General features: G+C 54.0%; 5 protein-coding genes across 5 annotated transcripts; 4 read left to right on the forward strand and 1 right to left on the reverse strand.

Moving 5' to 3' along the window:
• Positions 1–3,751: 3,751 nt before the first annotated feature.
• B0T26DRAFT_647419 (uncharacterized protein) lies at positions 3,752–4,731 on the forward strand (the record flags this gene model as incomplete). The annotated part of the gene is made up of 2 exons (XM_060437893.1): positions 3,752–3,906; positions 3,984–4,731. Coding segments are annotated over 2 exons (903 nt in total), but the record flags the coding sequence as incomplete, so codon positions are not given.
• A 3,203-nt stretch (positions 4,732–7,934) lies between these two features.
• B0T26DRAFT_291591 (uncharacterized protein) lies at positions 7,935–9,872 on the reverse strand. Its single transcript, XM_060434187.1, has 3 exons — positions 9,463–9,872; positions 8,937–9,368; positions 7,935–8,873 (listed from the first exon to the last, which is right to left on the reverse strand). Exons 1-3 carry the CDS (start codon positions 9,574–9,576, stop codon positions 7,947–7,949), a joined length of 1,473 nt encoding a protein of 490 aa, XP_060296036.1. The 5' UTR covers positions 9,577–9,872; the 3' UTR covers positions 7,935–7,946.
• Positions 9,873–10,692: 820 nt separating this feature from the next.
• B0T26DRAFT_709264 (uncharacterized protein) lies at positions 10,693–14,598 on the forward strand. The gene has a single exon (XM_060441920.1). It carries the CDS (start codon positions 10,871–10,873, stop codon positions 14,192–14,194), a length of 3,324 nt encoding a protein of 1,107 aa, XP_060296037.1. The 5' UTR covers positions 10,693–10,870; the 3' UTR covers positions 14,195–14,598.
• A 2,349-nt stretch (positions 14,599–16,947) lies between these two features.
• B0T26DRAFT_291623 (uncharacterized protein) lies at positions 16,948–19,331 on the forward strand. The gene is made up of 3 exons (XM_060434188.1): positions 16,948–17,631; positions 17,687–19,009; positions 19,103–19,331. The coding sequence occupies exons 1-3, from the start codon at positions 17,170–17,172 to the stop codon at positions 19,229–19,231; spliced, it is 1,914 nt and encodes a 637-aa protein (XP_060296038.1). The 5' UTR covers positions 16,948–17,169; the 3' UTR covers positions 19,232–19,331.
• A 2,684-nt stretch (positions 19,332–22,015) lies between these two features.
• On the forward strand, positions 22,016–25,100 carry B0T26DRAFT_291735 (uncharacterized protein). The gene is made up of 2 exons (XM_060434189.1): positions 22,016–24,593; positions 24,916–25,100. The coding sequence occupies exons 1-2, from the start codon at positions 22,142–22,144 to the stop codon at positions 24,924–24,926; spliced, it is 2,463 nt and encodes an 820-aa protein (XP_060296039.1). The 5' UTR covers positions 22,016–22,141; the 3' UTR covers positions 24,927–25,100.
• The last annotated feature ends 282 nt before the right edge of the window (positions 25,101–25,382 follow it).

Below are 25,382 nucleotides of genomic sequence, written 5' to 3' on the forward strand. Positions count from 1 at the left end.
CTGAATGGACGGGGACGGGGACCCCCAGTTGTTTTTTCTTATCCTTCTTTTTCCTTTGTGATTCTTTCTTTTCTCGTTTGTGGCTTGCTGCTGCTGCCTCTGCCGCATTCAGGTACCCACCCTGGTTGTACGAGTTGTGCAGCGATCGGCAACGCCATCGACCCCTCCAATTCAGAGCAGAGGCAGAGCAGAGGCAGAGCAGATATCTTGGATGTAGAATTTCAGACACTCGAACAGTCACCCGTCCGTCATCTCTCATTGATCCGTCGGGCTTGGGATCGTCCGTAGAGGGATGACCTGGGTCTACTGCGTATGTGCGGACAGTACGGGGTTGGTAGATCGGGAGGAAGGTTTGATGGCTTGCTTGGGGCTCAACCTAAACCCCTGCCGCGCCCCTAGAAGCGCCCGTCGTCACATTCGCTGCAGCACCCTCCAAGGCGCCACAACGCACCCAGGCAAGCCTCCTTGTAAGTTGTTGTCGGCCTCCCACCATCGGAATTGGAAAAAAGTCCCATGTTGGATTCCTTTTCCCTTTCCCTGTCACGGCCCCCCTCCCCCAAGACGGGAGTCCCATCCCTGCTGTGGGGCCTACCTTAGTGGCTTTAGTACTTTAGCACATATGAATTACCCTGGCTGGAATAACAATCAGCGCATGGGATTCAGGCTGGCTATCCGCTGTACCATTTGCGCAGATCCGGGCCTTTGCATTCAACGCTCGCTTACCGCCCTAGCGATGCCCAAGTAAACTCCTAGTGTAGGGCAGAGCGTTACACTGTATACTGTAGAACGAAGCGATCCCCACATGCCATGGAAAACATAGGCGGTGACGAATCAAGCCATCAAAGAAAAAAAGAAGAAAAAAAACATTAGGGAAGGTGTACCCCAGGCAGTCTCTAAACTAGAACCTTGGTTAGGCAAGTCCAGGGCCCGGGCAGGGATGCCAGAGGAAGAACAAGCTGGCATTGAGACCCCAATGTCACACTCAACCATCAGGGTCTCTCCCGTCCACAGGAGCGAGGGGGCCCCGGCACTCCAGCACTCCAAGGTCGGAGTGAATTGGAGGAGGAGTGGAGCAGTGAGTGGCAGGAGAAGGGTCTCTTGCTGGGCTCCCAACCAGGTCACGACGAGAGCGATCCTGGTACGTGCCTTTCGCTAATCCGTCAGCCGGCTTGGAAGGAGTGGGAGAGTCTGGAAGTTGAAAGACAAAGACGACCCCGGGAACATAGAACCCCAGGGCTGGCTAGGTGGCTTCGGTCTCGGGTTCCGTCTTCTTTTTTCTATAATTTTAGAACATCTACGACCTCACGGTTTGTTTCCTGTCACGCCGCTCGAACCTCGTCCATCGCACCCAAGCCCTAGCACCATCTCCAACTCCATCGCCATCCCAGACCCCGGCATAGTCTCGATCTCCATGACGCGCCTGGCAGCTTCTCCTTCAGGTGTGTGCGGTGCTCCAGATCGCGGCTGCGCAGGCCGGTAGGAGGAAGGACCTGTCTATGGCGACTTGGCGCGTTGACCTTCAACTTCCTACCTGCCTTTACCCACCTCGCCCCTAAGCCCGAACCTTAACGGGTCTATACTGGAGCTTGCCACGCGTCTCAACTTTCGAGAACCCAAGGTGTGGATTCTCTTGACAGCCGCCCACGTTGACGGTCCCGAACAGGCACCTACCTAGGTGGGTTGTTGCGCTTCAAAGTTGATATTCCCCCACCGCTTTCGGATCTCAACACCTCTCCCGCTACCGAGCTTTGACCTCAAGCCTTTAGCAGGTCTTGTGGTCGCTCTAATTGCCTGTCGTCACTTGACTCCACCCTCTTCTTTCTCGGGTTGCTCTCTCTTGAAACAATAGGACTGCTCGACGTGGACGTGGATTGGGATCGAGACCTCAACCTCGACATCGGAGTTGGAAGGGAAAAGGGAGGAGGACACACTTGGGCATGGCTGGTCGAGGGAAGGAACCTATCTTAAGTTTGCCGACAATTTCGTCTCAACATCCATACGTTACGGCCTTGTCGCCACCTGCCTGTCTCACACACAGTACGACTTTGTTTCCGTTGCCACAGTGCTGCTGCTCCCAACTTCACCTCCCTCCTGCAGTAGCTGCAGGTCGGTATCAGGCACAGGCTGAGCTCGAGCTTTAAGCTCTAGTTGCAGAGTTAAGCTTGACTCTATGCACCTCGCTTCTTTAACTAACTCGCAACTCGAGAAGCCCAAGAGACACAAGGCAGTTATCTCTAGAGCTTCTTTCTTCAACTAGAAAGAGTCTATCTAAAAGGTGTTTGTGGGGTTTAGCATATGGTCTAGGAACGACGGGTCGACATAGCTTATCACATCTCCTGCCACTTAGTCACTGGGCGTGCAAAAAGCTTAGACGATAGAAACACAGAGCCGACCTGCTCACGACGAGCGCGTACCCGCGGTGCCCACGCCTCGGCAATATCCTCAACACGGCAAGAGCGTTCTCGAGGGGCTAACGGGCACGACATCATCATCACCTTATCTCGACCTGGACAAGTCACTCACCCTCTCCCGGCGCCCGGTCCCAAGCTGAGCAGACCGAGGCCAGGCCTTCCATTCTCGTCCGGTTACCTAGGACTCTGGGGAAGGCGCTCCGTGTCTCTCCTTCCACCCGTTTCTGGGTTTCTGGCAGGACTTCCATCCCGTCTCGCTCCGTCTGCTGCCGGCTCAAAAACTTCTACCTTTTATTTCCCACCTCGCAGCACACTCGACCTTTTCTCGTCTTAACTTTTCGAGACGTGCGGCCAACCTTCTTTTCTTCTCCCGGCTCCAGTTTGACTGGGTTTTGTCTGTCTAGCCTCCAACCCTTTTTCCCACGCAGCCCTGTATGTGCGATACAACCCTCGTTTGGCGTCATCAGCCCGTCTTTTTCTCGCGGTTGCACGTCAAGATGGCAAGCCATAACACTAACGGACGCGTCTGCTCTGTCACGCCCACCAAGGGCCGTCGCCATTTCCCACGCCGCGCACACACTCGCACTGACTCAAACGAGTCTATCAAGTCCTGGGAGTCGTTCAGTTCGGGCTCTGGTGCCGATGAGCACTTCCCCTTCTCGCCTGGCAACACTCCGATCAAGGGACGCGTCCCCATGGCATCTCTATTCGGCGAGACTGCGGCTGGTTTCTCGTCAATAGAGTCTTCATTGGCAGCCGCGCTTGCTGCTCAGTCCTTTAGTGACAAGTCCAAGAACAAGGGTACGTGAAGCTTATTTCCCTTCGTGTCTGCCGCTCATCTGCCCTCTGCCTTGTTTTACACTTTTTCCCTTTTTCCAGCAAGCTCACGTCTCGCATATGCTTTTCTGCCCATGACGTTGTGCGGCTCGGGTCTGCTCGTCATTTCTGACTGGCCGAGCAGTCTTCGTGGCTTGGATCATCATTTCATAGCACAGCTCCAGCGCTACTCTTCTAGTGAGACATGCATCTGCTGGGTCCGGGGTCTAGTTCCGCATCTTCCCCAGACCACAAGGCGCCTGGGATTCCCCCTTTTGCCTCCCCACCCCCCAGTTGGAGCACCATCCCCATGGGCCCAGCAGCCTTCGCCGGACTCCTCACTAGGCGGAGGCGTTGGGATGCCAGCTCGAGTGCCGCCGCCTCCTCTACGAACCTTAACTGGCCTGTAACGGCCCATGCTTGCAGACCGCTGCGTCATAGCCCTGCGGTTTAAGTTCTTGTCATTCAGGTCATTTAACGTCCGGCAATGCTGACTCTTGAACCGTTTACCAGGGCCGGACACTAGCTCGAATGATCCGTTCCAGGCCAACCGCTCAGACCCAGACAACGGTCTTAGCCGATCTAAGCCGATTGATATTGAAATGCCCGCCTTCCGCCGCGCCAGCGGAGGTGTCGAGACGCCTATTGAGCCATTGTCGGCACGTGGTGATATTCCAGGGTACGTACCTCCTGACACACCAGCAGCTATATATGCCCTCCCAAGGCCTTGACTTGCTGACCCAGTCTTTTACACAGCGCATACTTTCCCCGTCATGAAGACCCCGAGTCCCGTATCAGAAAGTTGCATCCGTTTGAGCAAGAGTCATTCGCCTCGCCAGTCCCGGACCCTCAGAAAGATCTAGTAATGGACAGCACTGGGGCCTTTCAGCAACTCGAGCCATCGGAATTTAACTTCAACGACGAACCCATGACCGGTGTTGAATCGTTTCCGTTCTCAGCCCCTGTCGCAACAGGCACGATGGATGACACCAGTACTCCGTTGTCATCGTACCTCCCAACTGGTACGCATGAAAACTCTGGCCTCCCCCTGGGTAAATACTACCCCAACAATTGGGAACGCCGCCAGCGCGCACGTCAAATGCGCCATCAGATGATGAGGCCGGGAGGAACTTCGCAGGCAGAACCACAGATCCAGCGTCCGCGTCAAATCACCCACACTCGGTCTGGGTCGGAGGTTCAGCGGCGCCTGATCCAATATAAGCTGGATATGGTCACGCAAACTTCGATACTTGCGAGCACGTCAACAAACCAGGGCAGCTCATTCTTCGATTTACATAAGCCAGTGTCGCCACGACTCGCGCCGTTGGGCAGCCCTGGCCCAGTTACGCCGATGTCTCTGGAGGCATCAGGCGGTGACTACATCACGCTCGGCCAGCCCATCGCACAGGGACTGGATTTTGGAGTGTCCAAGGGAAAGGAAAAAGTCAAGCACAACCGTGAGGGCCTGCTTGCGTCAAACGCTAAGAGCGCTATTTCGATTTGAGGCCTCACCGACTGTGTTCTTGCCTGAGTATTTCATTTCATAAACGGCTTGGAACTTTTCTTGATACCCATCCTTAGACTCTGGACACCTTGAGCGTGGATTTTCTGACATGTATTTTGGGAGGGGGGATATTCAGTTAGTTGCTGCCGACACAAATATATAATTCGAGGCCTCACCGGCTGTGTTCTTCGCCTTGGTATTTCATTTGCATGCATTGGCGGAGCGTCAGAGTGGCTTGGAACTTTACTTGATACCCTTTCTTGACTCCGGACGACATGGACGTTCATTGCTGGCATATGTTTTGGGAGGGAGAACATTCATTCAGTTGCTGCCGACACAAATATATACATGGGGTCTCCCGTCTACTCCTCTGCATGACATCACGATGTGATGGCTTTTACATAATTTACCTTTAATGTGTGCATGGTTATGAGTATAAGCCATTCCACTTTTGTGATAAATCTAATGTGGAAGTCTCTGCTTGAGCATTGCCTCCTTGAGCAGACGAAATATTATTTATATGATATGGGCACGTGTGCTCAAAATACCTTTAGCATCCAGCTGTACAAGATCGACGAGACCGTGACGTGGGTCTGGAATTACACGAACATGCAGGGCACGCCGACGGCCATCGACGCGCTGGTCAATTGCTCCGTGGCGCGACGAGGACGTGGACGCTGACGTAGAACATGACGTTTGCGACTTTTGTTCTTGTTTTCTTCATCTATCTCTCTCGTCTTTCTCGCCGTGCGTTTCCCCTCCAGTCTCCTCTTCCCGGCTTCAGTCAACCAACAACAGTGACAGTTATGGCCTCGACAGCGCTCCTCGCTGCTCTTTACCGTGAGCGTGGATTTGCAGGCATATATTTCGCGAGGGAGGAAGATTCACTAGGCAACTAGATAGGTACGATACAAACTAACATATACATGGTCTCTCCTGTTTTCGCTGCTGCACCGGCAAATGCTCAACTGTGTTCCTAGTGTGTGCGTCGTGGTGACGAATATAAGCCATTTTCCTTTGGTGATAGATCCTACTGTGGAAGTCCCTGCTTGACCTTTGTGTCTTGTCTATTCTATCAAGAGCATAGGTAGACGTAGCCTTGGACACTCAGTAAGATCTGTGCTCCTTTACGAGATCTTGCTAAGTGTCTGAGGCTGGCGCAAAGGAGCACACTGGAGAATTTCAGCAACTCCCATTCACCCCGTCAGTCTCGGACACTCAACAGGCAATGTTATATAATACGCGCCCCTGTGCTCAAAATATCTCCGAGTGCGGATTTGCAGGAGGAATGTATTTCGAGAGACTAAAAATTCACTAAGCAACTAGATAGCTGCCGCCAGGAACTAATATTTGTATGGTATCTCCCGCATACATTCCTATATATGATGTCCCGATGCGATAGATTTTGTGCGATGTACCTGTGTACTCAAAATATGCCTCTGTGGACTAAATTCTCGCTTCATGCCTGGTATCTCCTCTAGCGTGCTGTTCCATGGAATCCCGTCTACATGAGAGAAGATAACCGCACAAGTTGCTCTCGCTCGAGGAGATCTTATTGTAATGTTGAGAAAAACTCAACACTTGCCCCTCGAATTTCCGAATCCTTGTGTGTTTATTAGGAGTAGAGGCAGACGCGTTACTATAGTTGACGAGGGCCTTCCCACATTCTCGCAGATAAAGAAAGGGCCAGCCGGCCATGGCAGCTATCAGGGCGGTGGGTATATTCCAGGGCTTTCCAACGGCGCCAGTCGGGGTGATACGAGCTTGTGCAGATCAAAGTGGTGTCTAGACCGAAGGAGAGATCGAGAACCAGGAGGTAGAGAATGTAGCCGATCCCGCTTATTTTGCTATGCCCGGTGACAACTCACGAACAAAATGCCGCAAATGCGGAGACCAGCTCCCTTCGAGAAGAGCTCTCTTTGCACATGTTATGTCGAACACATGTACCCCCAAAGGAGCCGGGCACTCGAACCATTGAGCCTCCAAAACCTTACACGCCAAACTTTGCACCATGGCATTGTCGACAGCTGTCAGCTCAACGCAAATGGCTGTCTGAATAGATAGATGGCCATTCACGGGGCTCATATCTCAGGCGGTTGTCTAACGCAGTAAGGGGACCGGTTGTAGCTGTTCAGGTGCTATACAGACACTGCAACAATTTCTCTCTTCCTCAAGTAGATACGGCAACTAGGCACCTAGGGTAGATAAATAGCTCTCCGCAGTGTTGATCTTGAGAATTCATCTGTTAAGAAGATTTAGTTGAGCTCTCAAGGGACCATATAGACACTGAAACTCCCTCAAGTAGATAAACATAAAACGGACAGGAGTTGACACCGACTAGATGAAGTTTGTAAAAAAGTTCACACTGCATTGCTATTCTAATAGTTGCCAAGTAAAGAGACATAAGTCAGATATCCAACCATCTATCTCGTATCGGCCGTCGATCGTATCTTTAAGCACTGCGCTGCTTGCCTTAACCTACCAAGATAGGTTGGTACCTAACTAAATACATGAGCATCACGAGAAAGCCAACACTTCTATGACATGGAGAATATTTTCCGGCAGCAGTTCATGACAGCCAATCCGAAGAGCTAGATGGAAAGAAAATAAAGCAAAAATATCTTCATGTCGTTCCCAGGCTTCTTCTTCCAACCCCCCGTCTTATCCATGTGACGGCGTTCAAGCAAGGAAGGAAAACCCTCCTTTTTTTTTTTTTTTAATGTTGCCTATAGCAACAGCCACGCACAAGAGTCAGATATCCGTCGACCTTGCCGCTTCTCCCAAAAGGAATATTAAAAAGAGGAGAAAGATGTAAGAAATAAAGTAAATAATAAAAAAGAATCGTTCAAGGACTGTGTCAAGGGGTAGAAAATAGGAAGGGGATGGCTAACACCCCCTTTTCAGATCCCTTGGTTGTTGGGCTTCATCCAAATTTCTTTTCCTTTTCCCCTTCTCCGAAAGTCGTCTAAGCCATATACGCTGTGTACATGCCGTGCGCCGCACGAAAGCTGGAACGCAGAAAGTCATTATCGCGCGGAAATAGACGTCGCTCCTCTCTTATATCTCCATCGTCATCAACATCAAAGCATATGTTGGCAACATTCTCGACGTCCTTGGTCCGGACCGATAGTGGCGCAGCCGCTAATCTGAATTGCCAGGGTGGTATGTGGGTGTGTGTCGCGTCGTATTAAAATCTTGCCCTCCCCCCTCTTTCTTCACAGGGGCTTGCAGTAGTTCGCGGGGAAGCTCCCCTTCCTGCCCTGGAATTCGCCCTCCCACCAGTCCTGATCCGTGTCCGTCTTCTTGACGATCTTGATCCTGTCGCCCTCGTCGAACGAGAGGTCGCCCGCGCCCTGGCCGGCGAACGGGTACAGCGCGACGACCCACTCCTCGGGAGCCCGCTTCTTCGGAGGCGGCGGCGGCGGCGGCCTCTTCTTGGCGAAGCCCTGTGACGTGTAAGAAGAGGCGAAGGATGCCTCAGTCGACGCTGACGACGGGCGCTGGTCGCGGTTGTTGAAGTAGCTGCTTCCCTGGGGCCGCAGCGTGTTAGGGGACGCGCCGGGCGACCAGTCCTTCCTAGTGCGGTCCACGGGAGCCCCGCCGAGGATGGTGGCAGTGGTGAAGTCAGTGGGAGAGAGCCACTCGGGCCGCTTGACCGTCGGCGACGGGCTTTGCTGCATCTGCGGCGATGGCTCGGGAGTAGGCAGCCGTTGTGAGTTGTTCATCGAGGGCACGCGCATTGTTCGCGCCTGGGGCCCGCTGCCAGCGCTAGGTATCAGCCCCGACGAGACGCGCTGAATCCCGTTATTGGGAATCGTGGGCTTTCGGGACGGCGCTTCGCTGGGGGCCTTGCCCATGGGCTGATGCGCCGCCTTCCCGCGAGCTATGAAGCTGATAGATTCGACCCGGCTTTGAGTGGCCTTGAAGGAGCCGTTCCAGGTTGCAACCACTTCGGACATTGGCGGGGGCGGCGAGGGAAATCCGAACTCTTGACAGTAGCCGTGTAAGGTGGTGTAATACAATCCTAGCAGCCGGTTCTGGATGAGAACCAGACCGGACAGCAGAGGCGGTATTAGACTGAAAGTTGCAGTAATAATCGGGGGCAGGGTCTCGCGGAGATGCTCATCGGCGATTCCAAATTCCTATTCACGGATTCAGTTGTGTTTAGGGACATTGCATGGCGACGACGGCTCCGCGGTCCTTACATCAGCGGCACGGGCGGAATCGTCCTCGGCCTTTGCTAGCGCGGCGTCCTCTTTGGGAGTCCGGCTGCCCTTCCTCTGTAGCTTGGTGGCCTTGTCTTGTAGCTTTTCGTAGTCCACTCTCTTGTTCTCGCGCTTCTTGATGGTTTTGCGGATTGGCGCAATGCAGTCGCGAGCTTCTATGGCGGGCTTGACGATGCGTTCCTCAATCATGGCTACCTCGCCATTCAGCTCGGTCCTCAGCTCAGCGTAGGCCTCCTTGAGCTTGAATGTGCGCTCGAGCTGCAGCTGCGGTGTCTGGGAGAGGACGCGCCCATGGCCGTCAGATGCGCCGACAATTGGGTCGTAAAGGTTGTCATATTCGGTGACGATCTGGAGCTGGCTGTCGACCACGGCGCCCCACGAATCCCTCCACAGTTTTGCGTTGTCAATAATCTATGCGGTAGCAATGTTAGCGGCGGTGACAGTGCCGATGGCCGTGATAGGCGCGCAAAGACAGATTTGGAGAACCAAAGTAAGTACTCCGTACCTGCGCCAGGACTTTGTCCGCATCCTCGTAGTCGTTGATGAGGACCGAAAACTTGGCATTGTCTCCGGGGCCTTTACTCCAGAGCTTGCCAAACTGTCGAGACACGGACTGCATTTTGGCGCCTGTTGCAGATTGGGGGCCGAAAGCTCGACGCACACGCAGCTCCTGTTGTCGATGCCGTCGGTTAGTCGAGATGGAAATCTAGTGCGAGAATAGCGAGGTGAGATGGGTGGCGTCCGGGTGCAGGAGGCGGAGGCAGCATTGACGCATGGGATGCGAGATGGCGGTCAACCGCGGCGCAAAGCAGAGAGAGGGACGGGGCAGGTAGCCTTGATGTAGGGTCGAGTTTCGAAGGAATCGGACTTCCAAACGAGTAGAGGATCGTGGGCAAAACTCTATCCGTGGGAGACCCAGAGCTAGGGGATGGATATGCCCACGGAGTAGGAGAGCCTTTAGGTGGTATTGTAGCACTATAGCCTGGACTCGGAAGTCTCTGGGTAGGGTGGTAATGAATTCTACAGAAGGAGGATTCTCCAGTATGCTAAATAAGTTGAATAAATTGCACGTCTCGGCACCGGCACGATGGCCACCTAGGCAGAAAACGCCAGGAAAAACAAGCCCAAGCCCCCAAAACCACGGCAACAACTGGGTGTCGGTGACCGTATTTCCAATCCCAAGCGGCGTTGGTTTGAGATCGGGCAAGCCGGTTACTCGTTCCGATATGCCAAGTTTACGCGGCGCAGCGGGCCTTGATTGGTGATACGCTGTCGCAATCCCACGGTCGAGATCGAGGAGCGAATAAAACCGAGGCGATGCCCTCGTAAATGGAAATCAACGACGCAGATCGTCGGAGTAGTGAGCAACAACGCAACGAACGAGGGGCAATTGTAAGCACCTGGAAAGTGTGGGCAAATGCAACGACCAGGGCCTGAACTGAATACGGATATCCCAGGGCATTGCGTTGCGGGCCAATAATCCAATCGCGCTACGGACGCTGTCCCGCAGTGAAACAAGGCGCCCAGCCTGGGAAGCTCAAACGTCACTGGGCTGGCGGGGTCAGGTCTGGTGAGCACCCTTGCCCTTGACTTTCGCCCGACTGCGCAAGCCTGGTTCCTGGGAAGCGGGGGCTTATTAGTGGAACGCCTCACCCGGCCCCTGTCGGCCTCTCAGGTGACAACGCGGGCAGAACGCGGCTCCCCAAATTGTGTTGCGTCAGTCACCTCAGTCAGCCCACCTTCCACTTCGGCCACGGCAAGCATCCATTGGCACTGGGCCAGTTGCCCCCTACTCAACCCGGCTGTTGCCTACAGCGTACCTTACCTTACTCTGTGCACCAGCCTACCAAGGTGCATGTGTTGGGTTATGCGGTGGCAACCTAGCAGTTCGTTTTGCGACGCGCGCATCGAGGATGCCGGCCATCACGATGTCTTTGGAATCCATGGCCGCCGGCGGAGTCGGGCAGGACGGCGGCAGCGCTGCGAGCAGCGCGCCTGTGCTTGAATTCCAGTGCCTCTTTACCTACGACCTGCGGCGCAAGCAGAAGCGGTGGCAGGACGGCCGGATTCGCTACCACACCTTCAACAAGCGCGTCATGGCGTATGACGACCGCGGCAATTTTGTTGGCGACATGCACTGGCGCGGCGACTATGATTTTGACGAGGGCGAAGAGGTCAAGCTGGAGCGCGGCGGCGTCATTGTCCAGGTTGCCGAGTGTGTCGGCCGCCACGATCAGGATCTCTCTGAGCTTTTGGACAAGCGCGTCAAGGAGAAGGAACAGCGCTCCGCACAGGCAGCCGCTAGGCCCGCCCGCCCCGGCCCCGTCCACAATGCTGGCTCTGTGCCCCGACTGCAACCCGCCCAAGATCACTTCCAGACTCGGCATCGCCCCTTGCATCGGCTTCTCGGCACCCCTTCGAGACCCTACGGCCGCGCGACGGTGCCGACAGAGTCTCCTTTTGAGCAGCGCCATAACCCGAACGAGACCCCCGCGGGCCAACCCGATACGCGGCCGTCCAAGAAGAGGAGATGTGATGACATTCCTCCGAGCAAGATGGGATATGCTCAGAGCTTGTTCGGCGCGCCGCTGATCCTCTCAGGGGCACCCATGAGCTCCGCCTCCGGTCCTCCCGCCCGGCGCCCGGCGGCTCCTATCGTTCGGCCAAGACCCGAGACGCCATCATCGCAGGAAGAGCTCTTCGTAAACCAGGATCAAGAGCCTACGCCGGCCCCTCTACAAGTATCCAACTACATTGGCGCACTCCAGGACTCGGCAGAAGTGGCCCCAACTGCGGGTCACCTGCGAATACACCCAAGACGCCCTATAGACCCTCCACTAATTAGTCGGCCGCCTCCCAAAGCCGCGACAGAAGTTCTGGATCGTTCACCCCCAGAAACGCTAGTTGCAGCGAGATGGACAGAGGGCAACGGGAAAGGGAAGGCTGACTCACATACTGATCACTCGAGCGGGTTGGACACCAATCTCAGCACCAGCACCAAGATAATACGACCATCCAGAAGCGACGAAACCACGCCGAATCTGCCAAAGAAACACACTATGGCTTCCTCCCGAGACCAACTAGCCCAAAACGGCCTCTCTGCTGAGAGGGTCCTTCCTAGAAAAACCAAGCTAGACGAGGTTATCATTCTCGACGAAGACACGGATGACGGACCTACAGATCAAGAGCCTGTTATGCGGGGAGTCACGGGCTCAAAGCGCGGTGCCCCTGACGTCGAAAATCAACGCCAAGCAAAACGCAAGAAGGTCTCTTCAGCGGCCCTCTCCCTGCCGCTTATCGAGAAGCCCATTGAAATGGTGCCCGTCGAACATGTAGGGGCAAGGAGTGGGGAGGAATCAGCGCCAAAGGAACCCAGGACCGAGCTGCGGCTGAAGTCGCGACAGAAACGCGGCTTATTGATGGTTTCTGAACTGGCAAGCAAGCCTAAACGGGTCAAGGCACAAAAACAAGCAGCTAGGAAGAAGACCAACCGAAAGTCTCCTGAAGAAGCCCTGGAAGAATCTTTGGAAGATCCAGCTCAGGATATTGCCATGGATCGTGTGTCCGAGGACGACATTGCACAGCAAAAGCCGTTCCCTGCTTCGGACGACTTTGATGACCCATTTACCTACACTCCTATAGTTCCCAAAATTTCGAGACAGCCAGACGTACCTCAGCCTATACAGAAACCGCAGAGGACGCCCCAAGCATCACCCGGTATGGATCCTAGCGATGATGGGCACTTCACATTCAATATTAGTCCTCGGAGATCGGATCAACTTGGTGGGCCGACCACCGGTCAGACAAAACTTGCCAAGTCCGTCTATGATCTTTTAGCAACCTCCGACGATGAAATTACCAACCACTCTCCCTCGCCGCCAAGGAACAAGAAGCGACTGTTATCAAGGAATGACGCCAAGGCTGCGAAATCGGCACAGGGCGAAGGCCCGAAAAAGGCACCCAAGAGTGCAAGGGCTGGGAAGGCTAAGAATACCGGCCTCGACTTGAGTAGTTCCCCAGAACAGCAACCCTCCCCTCAGACAAGAAGGCAGGCTCGAAATACGAGGAGACTGGAAGAGACATCTCTCAATGCTACGAAAAGAAACAGGCAATGCTCGGAACCACAGGAGAGCACCGATGAAGAGATGCCTCAAGTCCCGGTTGGCCCACGATTTGCCAGACTCGGGAGCAGAAGTGTTAAGAGCAAGGAAGTAATAGGTTACGTGGTGGCCGTGCCACCAGTAACATCCACCTATAATGCCCTGAACTCAAGACAAGGTTCACTGGTCGACTATCGTCCTGCACCGGTCGAAGATCATCCTGAGCCGGCGATAGACGATGGAAAGGAGGTTACGAATGACAAGGATGACGCTACCTCCGGGGCAGTACACAAACCGATACAGACACTCCAGAAAACGGCAAGGGAAAGGAGTAAGCCACCATCTTTTCCAACGACTATCATAGGTGCCCCTTCTCTTCAACGGCACAATTCTCTTCCGGAGAGCAGACAGAACCAAGATGCGAGAGACGGGGATAACACAGCGCCGTCTGTGGACATACGCCTGAGCCGCTCTGGACTAGTACGTCACAGGTCAGCAGTTGCCACTACAAGAAGTAGCAGTGATGAAAGTGTCTTTACGCCGGCAGTCAATGCCGGCCCACCAGTTTCCGGCTTGCGGGACGTCGACCCGACAGAGGAGGCGGTCTCGACGATGGCACCAAGTCCACGCCCTGGGGATCGCCAGAATATGGATTCCGCGGGAGAGGGTGACTCGCAGTCACGGTTACACAAACCCTCCAATTATCCCGAATCCCGACAGCAACCAATGAATCGGGAGCGCGAAGTTGGAGAAACCTCAGCCGCAGCAGATAGGCCCATCAGCGTGCCCCCGGGTATTCCGGCTGCTACAACAGCTGCAACCACCACAACTGCTGCCCCCATTCCACGCCTGAATAGGATAACTAATCCCGCCACTCGAGGCCGCAAAGCCGCGCTCAAATCTCATAAGGCTGGTCAGACACCCCAATCATTCCTGCCACCCGAGGTTACTGTACCGGCTGGGCGCGTGGTGATTGTGCGGGTGTCTGAGACAGTGCGGCCTGAGACTGTTCCCGCCGTCAGCGAGCGCCCAAAGAAGAAGATGACGTTCCCCGGGTTTGCCTCCGCAGCAACAAAGGGCGGTGGCCCATGGAGCAGGGAGGCGCACGACCTTCTCAACATGGAGCGGCCCTGCTAATGTTACAGCCTCAGCTTGGCAAGCGAACTCGACAACCCGATCGAGGGAGGGGGGGTCCGAAGGGCTATGCACGTATACCTTTAAATTAATGAGGATTTTATAGGGCGTTCACGAGGCGTCTCAATTGGGATATAAGAGTCGATACACGAAAAATGGGCCACAGGGAGCACTGCCAGGGTGGGTACTCGGTTAGCCATTAAGCTGGGTCTATCGTGGCATTCATTGCTTTTGCATGTCCCAAGGAGGATATGCATGCTACCTAGAGTATATTGCTATTGCTTGCCTATCTTAGAGGCCTTACCTAGTAGTTTGTCTTTTACGCTATCTAGCTACCTAGGAGACGTAGCTTGCTGGACAAAGTAGAGAAGACAAAGCGTGTCAGAGAATATATTATTTACCATGTGCTGCTGCTGCTTGCCATTTGCCAGGGGTTCTTGCTGGTATGGTAAAGTGTTGACCTGAGAGGGATCCGGTGGTGGGAGACGATTGGTGATATCATGTTGTGCTGCTGTCAGATCAGGGCTTACTTACACTGCGGGATTGCGGCTCTGTTTTCGTTTTATCTTTTTTATCTTTTATCTTTTTCCTTTTTCTTCTTGTCTCCGTGCCCCCTGAGCCACTCGGAATCCCCGAGGTAGGCTGAGATGACGTGTGTTTATCCCGTTTCTTCTCTCTTATGAATCTTCTGAAGAACGAACTTCAGCATTATTATTATTATTACTATTACAGGTATATAGATGTGGCCCAAAAATAAGAGAATAAATTATGCACCCAAGGCGGTGGGTGGCCACTAATACCTGGTTGGGCACTAACGAGGTGAATTGTCAGTTGGGAATGTAGAAAGGCCGTGAAGCAGTCTGACTCGTTGGGTACATTGTGTTCTTGCTTCTGTAAGTTCTAGGGTTGTTTGACAGTCTATCACCAGCGATGACTACTTTGGCGTTGTTTTCCCTACCTCTTCCTCCCCATTTGTTCTCCCCTTTTTAGTCTCCCCCTTTTTAATAATCTAAACTATTACTAATTCTAAAGAATAACTTCATTAGTCAGTATCTACGAATGTCAAATCCGTTTCTCCATTAAAGTCTTGCATCTCGTGTGTGGCATTCTGTACGGTTTTTTTTTATATTGGGGGTTCAGCCAAGCTATGGTGGTTGCACCCCGAGACGCAACGTTGGACTCGGTCAAGCCACGTAGTGCTGACGCCCCCAAGGCATTCATTCATGTACGGTTCCTTTCTAACAAGTTAATTAACACGTCCTGATCCCGTTCTTTCGGGTCGGTTGTTCCCGTGGCCGCGGGCTCGACGGTCTGGATCGCGTTCGGGTCTAAACGGGTTCGCAACCATGGATGCGTTCATTAACACGGAATCCTTCAGGGCGGACGAGATTGTAGCGTGCGAGATAAACAAGTTAGGGGGTGGCCATGAGTAACCTCCCTGGATTTTCATCTGCAAAAAAAGCCCCATTAATCCTATGTATTGCGGGAGGCTTGGGCTGGAGTTTGGGGAACTTGATACATCGAATGCAATTGATGGTGGTGAGGCGGTTCTGTGATACACAAACCTGCACTTAACGGCGTTGGGGGGTGGAGGGGAGGGGAAGGGGGAGGGGAAGGGGGAACTAGTGGGAGGTGGGACTTATGTCGTCCCCTTGCCAAAGCGAGGCTTGCCTTGCCTTGATATGCGTGAAATCACTATAGCTGGTTGCATATATGCTTATATCCTACACATGTCAACTCTGTAGAAGGCTATTGGTGTCCGATGATATAAGCCTTTTTTCTACCTTCGATTCTCCGCTGAGAGACTCGCTTCTCCCCGCACCCGACTTTCGTGGGTTGCCCGGCTCTGGTGCGCGAACCGCCCGCCTTGTTAGCAACTGAGAGCAGAGCTGTCAACCATTTCCCGCCCGCCTTTTGGGCGGTGAGGGCCAATTTGCAAAAATTGCGCCCAACCTCGATCATGGCTCCCCTCAGATGACCTTGTTTGCGCCAGCACAGCGTGGCCCTTTCTCTTTCTTTGTTTTCTTTCGGTTTCTGCGAGGCCTGGACGGGCTGGCGCGTGTTGTGCCAAGTCAGCGAATTGAGGCCGTCGAGGGTGTGAGAGAGAGACTGGGAGCCAGCCCACAGGGCACAGGCGTTGCGGCGCGAGTGCCCTCCAGCCCAATCCATTTGCGCTGGGAGAGCATGGCCGCAATCCCGAGGCCGCCTCCTCTGGCGCGCTGCTTCTCCCCCTCCCCCTCCCCTCACTTCCAAGGAGGTTACCCCCCCCAGTTGCCCTTTTCTGTCACCGGCGTCATTGTCAACCGCCCAGCTAAAAGCAGAAAAATTGAATTACATCGACGCCTACCTCTATGGATGTTTGAGCCTGGGAAATGCGAATGCTGCCAAATGATCGTTGCGGGTTCCGTGAAGTCCCGTTTCCATATAGGGCTGTACTACACCGGTATACAGACATGGAAGAGCAGCGCGGCTTTTTTTCTTCGTCTTCCTCTTTTTCCCGCAGCCTTCCTACCCGTGGGAAGCCAGCGGACTGACAGCTTCGTCACTAGCTTGGCGTCGCGGGGCACAACTTCGCAGGTGCGCAACTATAGTAGAGAGGCTGTGTGTGCCTTGGTCTCTGCCTTGCTCCCCAGTCTGACGGGTACTAGACACATCTGCGCCCCAGACCACTTCTTCTCTTTCTTGTTCTCTCTTTTTTTTCTTATCCTTTCGGCTTATAATTCTATTACTGCTCTCGTCTTTTCTTTTGTCGTTCTATTGTTTTTATTCCCACTCGTTCTCTCTATTTTGGCTTGCTGCTTCATTTTTTTAGTCGTGTGCTATATAAGTGCTGCTGCCCTGGTACCTTTCTCGTCTCGAACCCCGCAGCCTTGTGCCGTCCATACCTTCCTTACCTACCCCTCGTAGCCATATATTTCGTACGTTGAGCCTACGTCTTCCCACCGTCGACGAGGCTGGCACTTGGCTGGCCGGCATCGATGCCCACAACCACAATGGCACAACGGCCCAAGCGGAAGCGTGGCGGTGACCAGGAGCCACTTCTCATCGTGCCTCCTCCCCAACATCCCAACCAGGGAGAAGCGCTATTACAACCAACATGGACCAGCGAGCTCCAGGACCTTTACAACACCATGCGTCAGGTGGAGGAAGAGCTGCCCTTGATGGAACGTGTCGATCTCCAAAACGCGCCAGGGAACAGAGACGGACAGAACGACTTCCTTCAGCCTCCGACGCCTTCGACGGCCATGTCCCGCTCGCCCTCGTGCGCTAGCACAACACACTCCGTCACACGTGCTCTAAATAACGTCGAAATGGACAAGGACCGTCCCTCCAAAAAACGGGCTGTGCGCCACGGCCCCTTGGACAAGTACACAAAGGCGCGGGCTGCTTTCATCCGGAAGCTTGGTGCTTGCGATAGTTGCCGAGGACGGAAGGTCAAGGTACGTTTCAAGGCCCGCTTGAGTCTCTGTGAATTCAAACTCACCTGGTCTCTAGTGTAACCACTACAACTTGGATCGCTTCCAGCAAAAGTACGAAGCATCCAAACGGCCCACGATTGCGAGTCAACCCGCACCGATGAATCTGCAGTTCCTGCCGTATACGCATCCCCAGACGTATTCCGCTAGACCCTATCAGCCACGCTTCAGCGAACCGGTGGATCTGATCGGTGTCGGCCTTGACCTTCCGCCTCTTCCATTCCAATATCCACAGGGTACTCAGGAGGAGGACTTCGACAACATCTTGCTGGCAACTCGCTCACAGCAGCCAGCCATCCCTGCCAGCAATGCGGCCCCCCTATACAACTTTGGCCCACCCACACGGAGCCTCGGCACCTTATTCCCCCCTCCACCCTCGACAATAGCTACGATGCCCCAGGAAGCTTCACCTAATCCACATCGATATGTCCCAATCGGGAGAAAGGTGCTGTCCCCCGGCCAAGAGTGGGAATGTCTTTGGGGCATTAATGATGGGACCGAATCCTCGGTATCCAGCGGAGAAGCTGAAGCTTGCAATGTACGCTGTAATACATTGGACCATCTCTACATTCACTTCAGTGTTGAGCACGCGCCATATCAGAATCCGAACTTCATGTGGAGATGTCTTGCCTGCAACTTCAATTGGATCAATCCAAATGTCTCTTGCCCTAACTGTTCCACGCTGTGTTCCTGGCAGAAGTGGTGTTGGGGCTACATCAGCAGTATGCCGAGCCTTACCTCAGGGTCTTCAATCCCTCTTGCCAACCAAGACGGTGCGCCCTCAAAACCGTCCACCGGGAACAACCAAGCTGGGTATTTCAGTCTGGCTCCGAACCCGAATCAATACAGCACAACGAGATATATGGCTGGGGGCCAGGGCAATCCGATGAATGGAGGCGGCTACCAACAGTACGGTGTGCGGTTGGGGAATATGCCGCCAGGCAAGTCGAAGGATTTCCAGGCCCGGCTGTCGCATTGTGTGGATCCTTATGGCAGAATATTCTACCCAACGCCGAGTATTAGAGCGTCTTACACAAAATCGTCCTGCTCGGCATATACCAAGAAGATAATATTCTTCAACTCTGTACACGCGTCATTCTCTTGGCTCGTCTGCCTGACTCTCCTCTCGCTTCTTTATGCCGAAAACTGGTTCCAACCTGCCGGAGCGCCCTCGTGGGCCGTACCCGCGCTGATGGCAGCACATGTTTTCGAGGCCGGTCGAAGGCATATTCCGGAGCTGTCTGTCGCATGCATTGTTGCGGGTCTGACCGGCACGTGGCTCTTTAAACACGTTCGGTTTCGCCTGGCCGGCAACGGCGGCCAGGATGGTGACATTTCATTAGTAAGTTCATCCTATCGTTCTCATCTATATGGCTGGCGGGCCCTTGTTAGCTAGCAAAGTATAGCAATTACAAATGCTGACATAATTGCGTAGAAAGACGTTTCAAGCATATCGGAGAGAGACCTAGAGCATGTCTTCCCCGCCCGGAGAGGCAATAGCCAAGGAGCAATCCAAGATTCAAGTGATGGTACAAACCTCACCGAGTTGATGGTAATGGCCTGATTAATTTTCATTTCATTTTCGTTTTGGCTGCCTTCCGTATTGGGGGCCACGGCTTTTGGGTGTATGTTTGGAGTTGGCTTGCTTTTCGAGCTCGTCTGGGACAATTTGTTTCTGTTGGGTTTCTTTTTTTTTGTCGGTTGGACTCGGTTTGTTTGTTGTTCAGAATATCCTTTCATGCATTGTCTTTTCAGGGAGACGGATGGACGGATGGACAGACGGGCGGTATTTTGTGTTGGAGGCCCTTTTGAACATGGGACGCGAGGAGCATTGCGTAAAGATTCATCGATATCTTGGATGGGAGACCCTAGGTCATACCAGGTTTCTTGGACAGTCACGTAGGGGAAGGTGGATTGAAGGGGATGTCGAGCCCCTTTTCTACCAAGTTAGAGAGGTCAATCACATCCATCTGCCTTGCATTTCCGCGGTCAAGGCATTCATTCCGGCCACTTTACGCCCTTCCTCTGTTGCTCCCTCCCTTACCCCTGACGCCTTGCCGTTCTGCCTGCGTCTCTGGTGGTCGGATCTATCGTGAGATTTGTCCCCATCTGAGGGTGGAAAATTGCATGGCGAGGTGCATCTCGGCGGGGTGCTGCAGATTCGCCCGTCCACGACAAGGCGCACTGCCACACTTAATTTGATGGGGTGCAGATTGGCACCGTGCATATTCCGGACACAGCCCTAGACTCATCAAACCTAGTACCTCAGTAGGACCTCCAGAACGACGCGATTAACTGCCAAGGTTATTTCGCGTCTATTTCTCTTTCAAGGGTTTGTAGCCGTAGGAGGGGAAGAAGAGTCATTGGAGGCGGTCGCTGCTGCATATCGCAATTGCGCTCGTGAACTTAATCTTCGGTCATTCTAGCTGTAAGGTATATGTGTATGCATACTACCTCGTGCACAACGATTGACTCAATTGCACATTCTGTGTTTCACGCGGCTATCTCTGGACGGTACACATGCCGAAGGGAGAGCCTAGAGCTTACGAGAGATGACGAGATCGCATTCTGGGCTTGGACTCTTGAGAGAAAGTTAGCGATGACTCCCCCGTCGTCTGCAGTCGTATGCACCCCCATAGGAATTGGATATCGGATGTTTTCTAATGGATGAGGAATTGCCCTTGGGCGGTGGTGGGGTAAAACGCTAAAGCTGAGGACGGGCGACCTCCCCAGGGCAGCGGCCCTTGGCATCCGATTGTTTCTCCCCTGTCGAAGGACGTCAACCTTGTGGAGAGCCTGCTAAAAAACACCCCCACCCCCCGCGTATTGTGCGGATTACCGCCAGCGAACCGCCGGCTGATCCCATTGAAACCCCATTGGAAAGCCAGGGCAGTTTCCGTCGTGACGGTAAGCCCGCGCTGTACTGAGGCCGCCGCTGCCAGCATCGCGATGCGGCAGCCCCCCTATGCGCGGATATCAGATTCCAGATGCCAGAATGCCAGATGCTGTGCGTGAGGGATTTTGATTACTGGCAATTGGCCCAACCGACTAGGAGATATCACGACAAGAGCGGAAAGTATATTCGACTCGGCTGCGTACCTACTCAATGCAAGAAGGTTGCATGTTGCAATTGAGTCAATTGCTCCAATATCTAAGGTAGGGAGGGACAGAGACACCTTCCATGACTGGCCAGCTTGGTTGAGTCATCGCGAGACCTCCCTCAAGTCACAGTACGACCAAAAGGAGGTCCCCCTGAGGAGGACAAGACCCACAAGCCACCCACCACGACAAATTTCAAACTTCATACCCCGTTCCCGTGCGCTGGTGTTCTTCGCCAGCCATCCGGGCGTGTGATGGGCCTCATTCATTATGCACGCCGGACTTTCTCCTTGGTCGAGGCCGTGACTTCTTAATAAACGAAGTCACCAACATCGGTCCTTCCATCCTAGCCTCCACCAAATGGAGGTGGACGGCGAGTGGGAGGAGCGAGGTGGGTCCGCAGGTTTGCCGTGTTCTCGCCGTGTCCTGCAGCCATGACCGATGCTCTGCCGGGGTATCTAGTACGCTGCCTGAGGAATATTCTGTAGCCAATGCGGGAGTCTCCACAAGGTGCAGCTGGGCATATTAGAAGTCCCCTCGCCAGGGAATTGTAGTAAAGAAGTGAGGAAAGGAAATCAAACAGACTAGAGTGTCATGAGAGAGTAATTTCCCATTTGAGAGTTTGCTAAAAAGGATATGATGGAAAATTACTATCGCACCAAGCCTGGTGCTGGAGACAGGTCGACTTACACATCGACAAGAAACCTCAACAACCCAGGTATCTGCCCCACGACCCCGCCGGGAGGGGCTAGTCCTAATTCGACTCGCCGAAATGCTCAGAGGGAACGGGGTGGGAGCTGCGCTTGGCTTGGCTTGCACGGGTGACAAGCCGACCCTTTTTCAGGTTGTTGGAGGAAGTGAAATATCGGCCATGACTCCTCCGGACTCAGGTTCTGGATTTCCTTTCCTCTTTCTCTTTCATCCATATCGAAGGTAATACCAATCTCGCGCCAGAAACGGCACACACCCCAAACAGCTGTGTTTGTCTGCTTGCCTGACCTACTCCAGCGGAGCAGCCAGGCAACTCAGGCACCCCAGCCCCAGCTCGCCGCTGCAGCAGCGCCTGTGTCTTGCCCGCCAAACCCGGACTCTCCAGCAGAGTTTCGCCGGCTTGGTGCGGCATAGGTTGCCCTGCTGTCGACGCGCACACCTAGCATCGATTTTTGCCCAACCGTCAAAGTTGTTGGCATCTTAACACACTTGAATGACCTACAGGATACCAAACCCGCATTGTTTTGACTCTCAATTCTTTGACTCGACGAGTCCCCAGTGACCTTGGCCCCCGTCTTTGTGACGCTTTTCCCTCGGCACCCTCACAGACCACCATCCTGTCTTCACATTTCGCGCTGCCCGATTCCCACAGGGCCTCGTCAAAATGTCTCGACAAAGCTCCACCAATGCCTTCCAGGGCTTTTCCGTTTTCCAAAGCAGTCTCGGCGAGGCCTTGCAGTGGCTTCCCGCAGTCGGCACCCAGGAACTCGATGACATGATCAACGCCCTGCTCCCGGGTCCCAACTCGATCCAGGACAAGCGTGCCCACATCTCCATGGACTTTTTCGCCTACGCCACACAGACTGGCGAGACATTCAAGTTCTACCCCGTCCCCGTCTCCGCCGCCGCCCCATCTCCGGCGAGCTCCGCCGCCCTCTATGATTCCGGCTACGGCTCCAGCTTCAACGTCTCTCCCATCGTGTCCGACATGAACTCCTGGACCCAGTCCCCCGCGTCATTTGCCCCTGCCACCTCCTTCAAGGACGCCCACGCCAGCTCTAGCTCGCGCTCTTCTTCCAAGCAGGCCAGCACATCCAGCTCGCGACAGCCCACCACCGACTTTGCGACCCACCCTGGCATGCGCATCATGACCAAGGACGGCCGCGATGTCACCAACTCGGCATCTCGAGGATGCAAGACCAAGGAGCAGCGAGATCACGCCCATCTCATGCGCATCATCAAGGCCTGCGATGCTTGCCGCCGGAAGAAGATCCGCTGCGACCCAACCCACAAGAACCGCACTGCCTCCAAGCGTGCCGCCCCGCAATCATCTCCCCAGGCCGAGGTGAAGCCTGCAAAGAAGTCTAAGAAGACTACAGAACCACCTCCAATAGGCTTCCCTGGTCTCAGCCCTGACTTTGCTGTCGGCAACGCTTTTGAGAGCCCCGAGACCACCTCGCCATTCACGCTCTTCGAAGGAAGCTTCCCCGAGGACCCCGAGGCCTTCTGGGACCAGTTCTTCCTATTCGATCAGGATTCGAATGCGCTCGACTCCCAATACACACCAGACCTTCACGAACTCCTCAACAACCCCCAGAGCCTCTCTCCTAGCTCCGGCTCTTCTTCTACTTCTCCGTCGCAAGTTTTCACGCCTTATACTCCTGCACCTCCCGGACTTTCTCCCACAATTGCATCCGAAATTATCAACCTAAAAGCGTCTCCTCAGGATTCGGCACTGCCTTATCTCAACCCTGGTGTCGCTCATGGTACCAACTATGTCGACTTCAACCTCTATTCGCCAGCGTCTGACTCCTCTCTTGACGACGAATTGTTTGCCCCGAGAGATGTTATCTCTGTTCATAGTCGACATCAATCCTCGCAACGAAACAATGCTGTGATCAACACGGCAAGCTGCAATGTCCTCAGCCAGAACTATTGGACGGAGGTAATTCCGGTTGTCAACAGTGGCGGGACGTTGGTTAGTCCACAGTCACTACGCCATGTTGGCGAGCAATTCTCGGGTATCCGACATCTCGACGAGCGCTATGGCCCCCATGTTTCTTTGACGTCTTCTCCGGCTGCGACAGACCAAGGAGGAAATCTTCAAACCAGCCAAGGAGCCCGTGGACCTGCCAGCAGCGTCATTTCTCAGCAGGAAGATGCAGCACGAACTCAGTATAACAGGCAGCCCACGACATCTAGGACGAGGCTAGTCCTGGCCCCTGTCATCAATGACATTCAAGCTTCTCCGACTCGATCATCTGTTGCCCGATCATCACAGTTTGCGGGAGGCTCCCTAATCCATTCCCAGTCCGCGCCCTCTGGGTTCAGCTCTAGCATCGGTGCCATTGGTTCTAATGGCGGTGGTGGCGGCGGCGGCAGGGTAGTGTCATACAGCCAGAGTAATGTCCACGCTATTGCGTCGGCTGGAGCGCTTGATGATTCTCCGTCGGGATCAGTTCAGACCCTCGACTCCGGACTAGCATCAAGATATACACGAAACTCGATGCCATCCATCATCCAGCGATCCTCACCCACGCTACCACAAACCATCCAGCAAGCCTCCCCCACACAACCTCGGGCCATCCAGCAAGCCTTATCCACACGACCTCGGGCCATCTCGTCAGTAGAGATCAATTGGCAGCAGCCGACTTGGTCTCGACCTCAGTCTCAAGCGGACGCTGATGTCCGTACAACGATGGCGCTTGAGCGCCCCACACCTATTGCATCCACATGCAACGGTATCCCGTGGTCGACTGCGATGAATGCGGCCCTCATGGCTGTCATCATCTCAACATTGCCATTGCGATATAACTTGACGGGCGAAGATGCCATAGACCGGAGTGTCCGGAATGTAGTGTCTTTCTCCCACTTTGTCGTATTTGGTCTTGTCTCTTTTCTACTGGCATCTTTTCTGCCCTCGCAGTTCCCGCAAGGCAAGATTGACATAGTCGACTCTGTCAGCCTCGCTATTACAACTTTCTCCTTGGCCTCACTTGCTGTGAAGCAAGTGGGAACAGGGGACCTGAAACCGATCACCTCGGAAGGCACATCACCATCAACAGGCACCAACATGGCCGGCATTGCTGTTTGCAGTGCTGTGCACAATGTCAAATCGAAGATTCAGGCTAGCGGCCAACGGCTTCAAGCCCTTCGGTGTGCAGCTTCCCGGATTCTTCGGCGCGCCAGAACGTTTCGTTCGGTGAGGATGTAGGATTCAACCAGGCCCGGCACCGGGCGTTGGTTGGTTGATAGGTTTATTGTTGTCAGCGAGCGCATTTTGATCTTGGTACCCAGAGTTTTAGACTATGAGACATGTGGTCGTCCTCGTCGTTGTATGTTCGCTCTTCAGGGCTTGCCTGGCTCAGTGGCTGGGAAACAGGGCTTGTATGTGGTGGTGCTATTGACGGAGGAGGGAGACTATTCCCGCGATGGCCGCGAAGATCTGACACTGCGACTTATAGGCAGCGCTGCCTTCTTCTGTTTTCCGAGCGAGATACTAGCGCTCCCCATAGTTGTAGCGCCTTTGACAAGAATATACAGGTCGTCGCGGACCATCGTAATTAAAAACTGTCCCGCATTTTCGTAGTGATTTGTGAGGTTTTGTATCATGCTGCAAAGCGTGCTTTCAAAGGCGTGTGCTTCTTTTGCAAAGTTCTGCTCCCTTTGCTAGTACTATCTGTTTCTCGGTGCGGCTTTCTTGGAGCGGTCGCCTTTGAATTGCCTTTTGCTACTCTGTCTATATGGCGGGGTTAGCCCGTCGTTTTAGGCGGGTTCCTCATTTATTTGGCAGCGGTCAGAGCTTCTCCACTAAGCTCGCACCGTTTGAACTTTGGAGTTTTGAAAGGAACAAGGTACAGGATTGACGTAAGCAGGTCCGAACCAGGTCATATGCATGTAGCGGG

The sequence above is a fragment of the Lasiosphaeria miniovina genome, assembly GCF_030549165.1.
Source record: "Lasiosphaeria miniovina strain SMH2392-1A chromosome Unknown B0T26scaffold_4, whole genome shotgun sequence".
Taxonomy (NCBI): Eukaryota; Fungi; Ascomycota; class Sordariomycetes; order Sordariales; family Lasiosphaeriaceae; genus Lasiosphaeria; species Lasiosphaeria miniovina.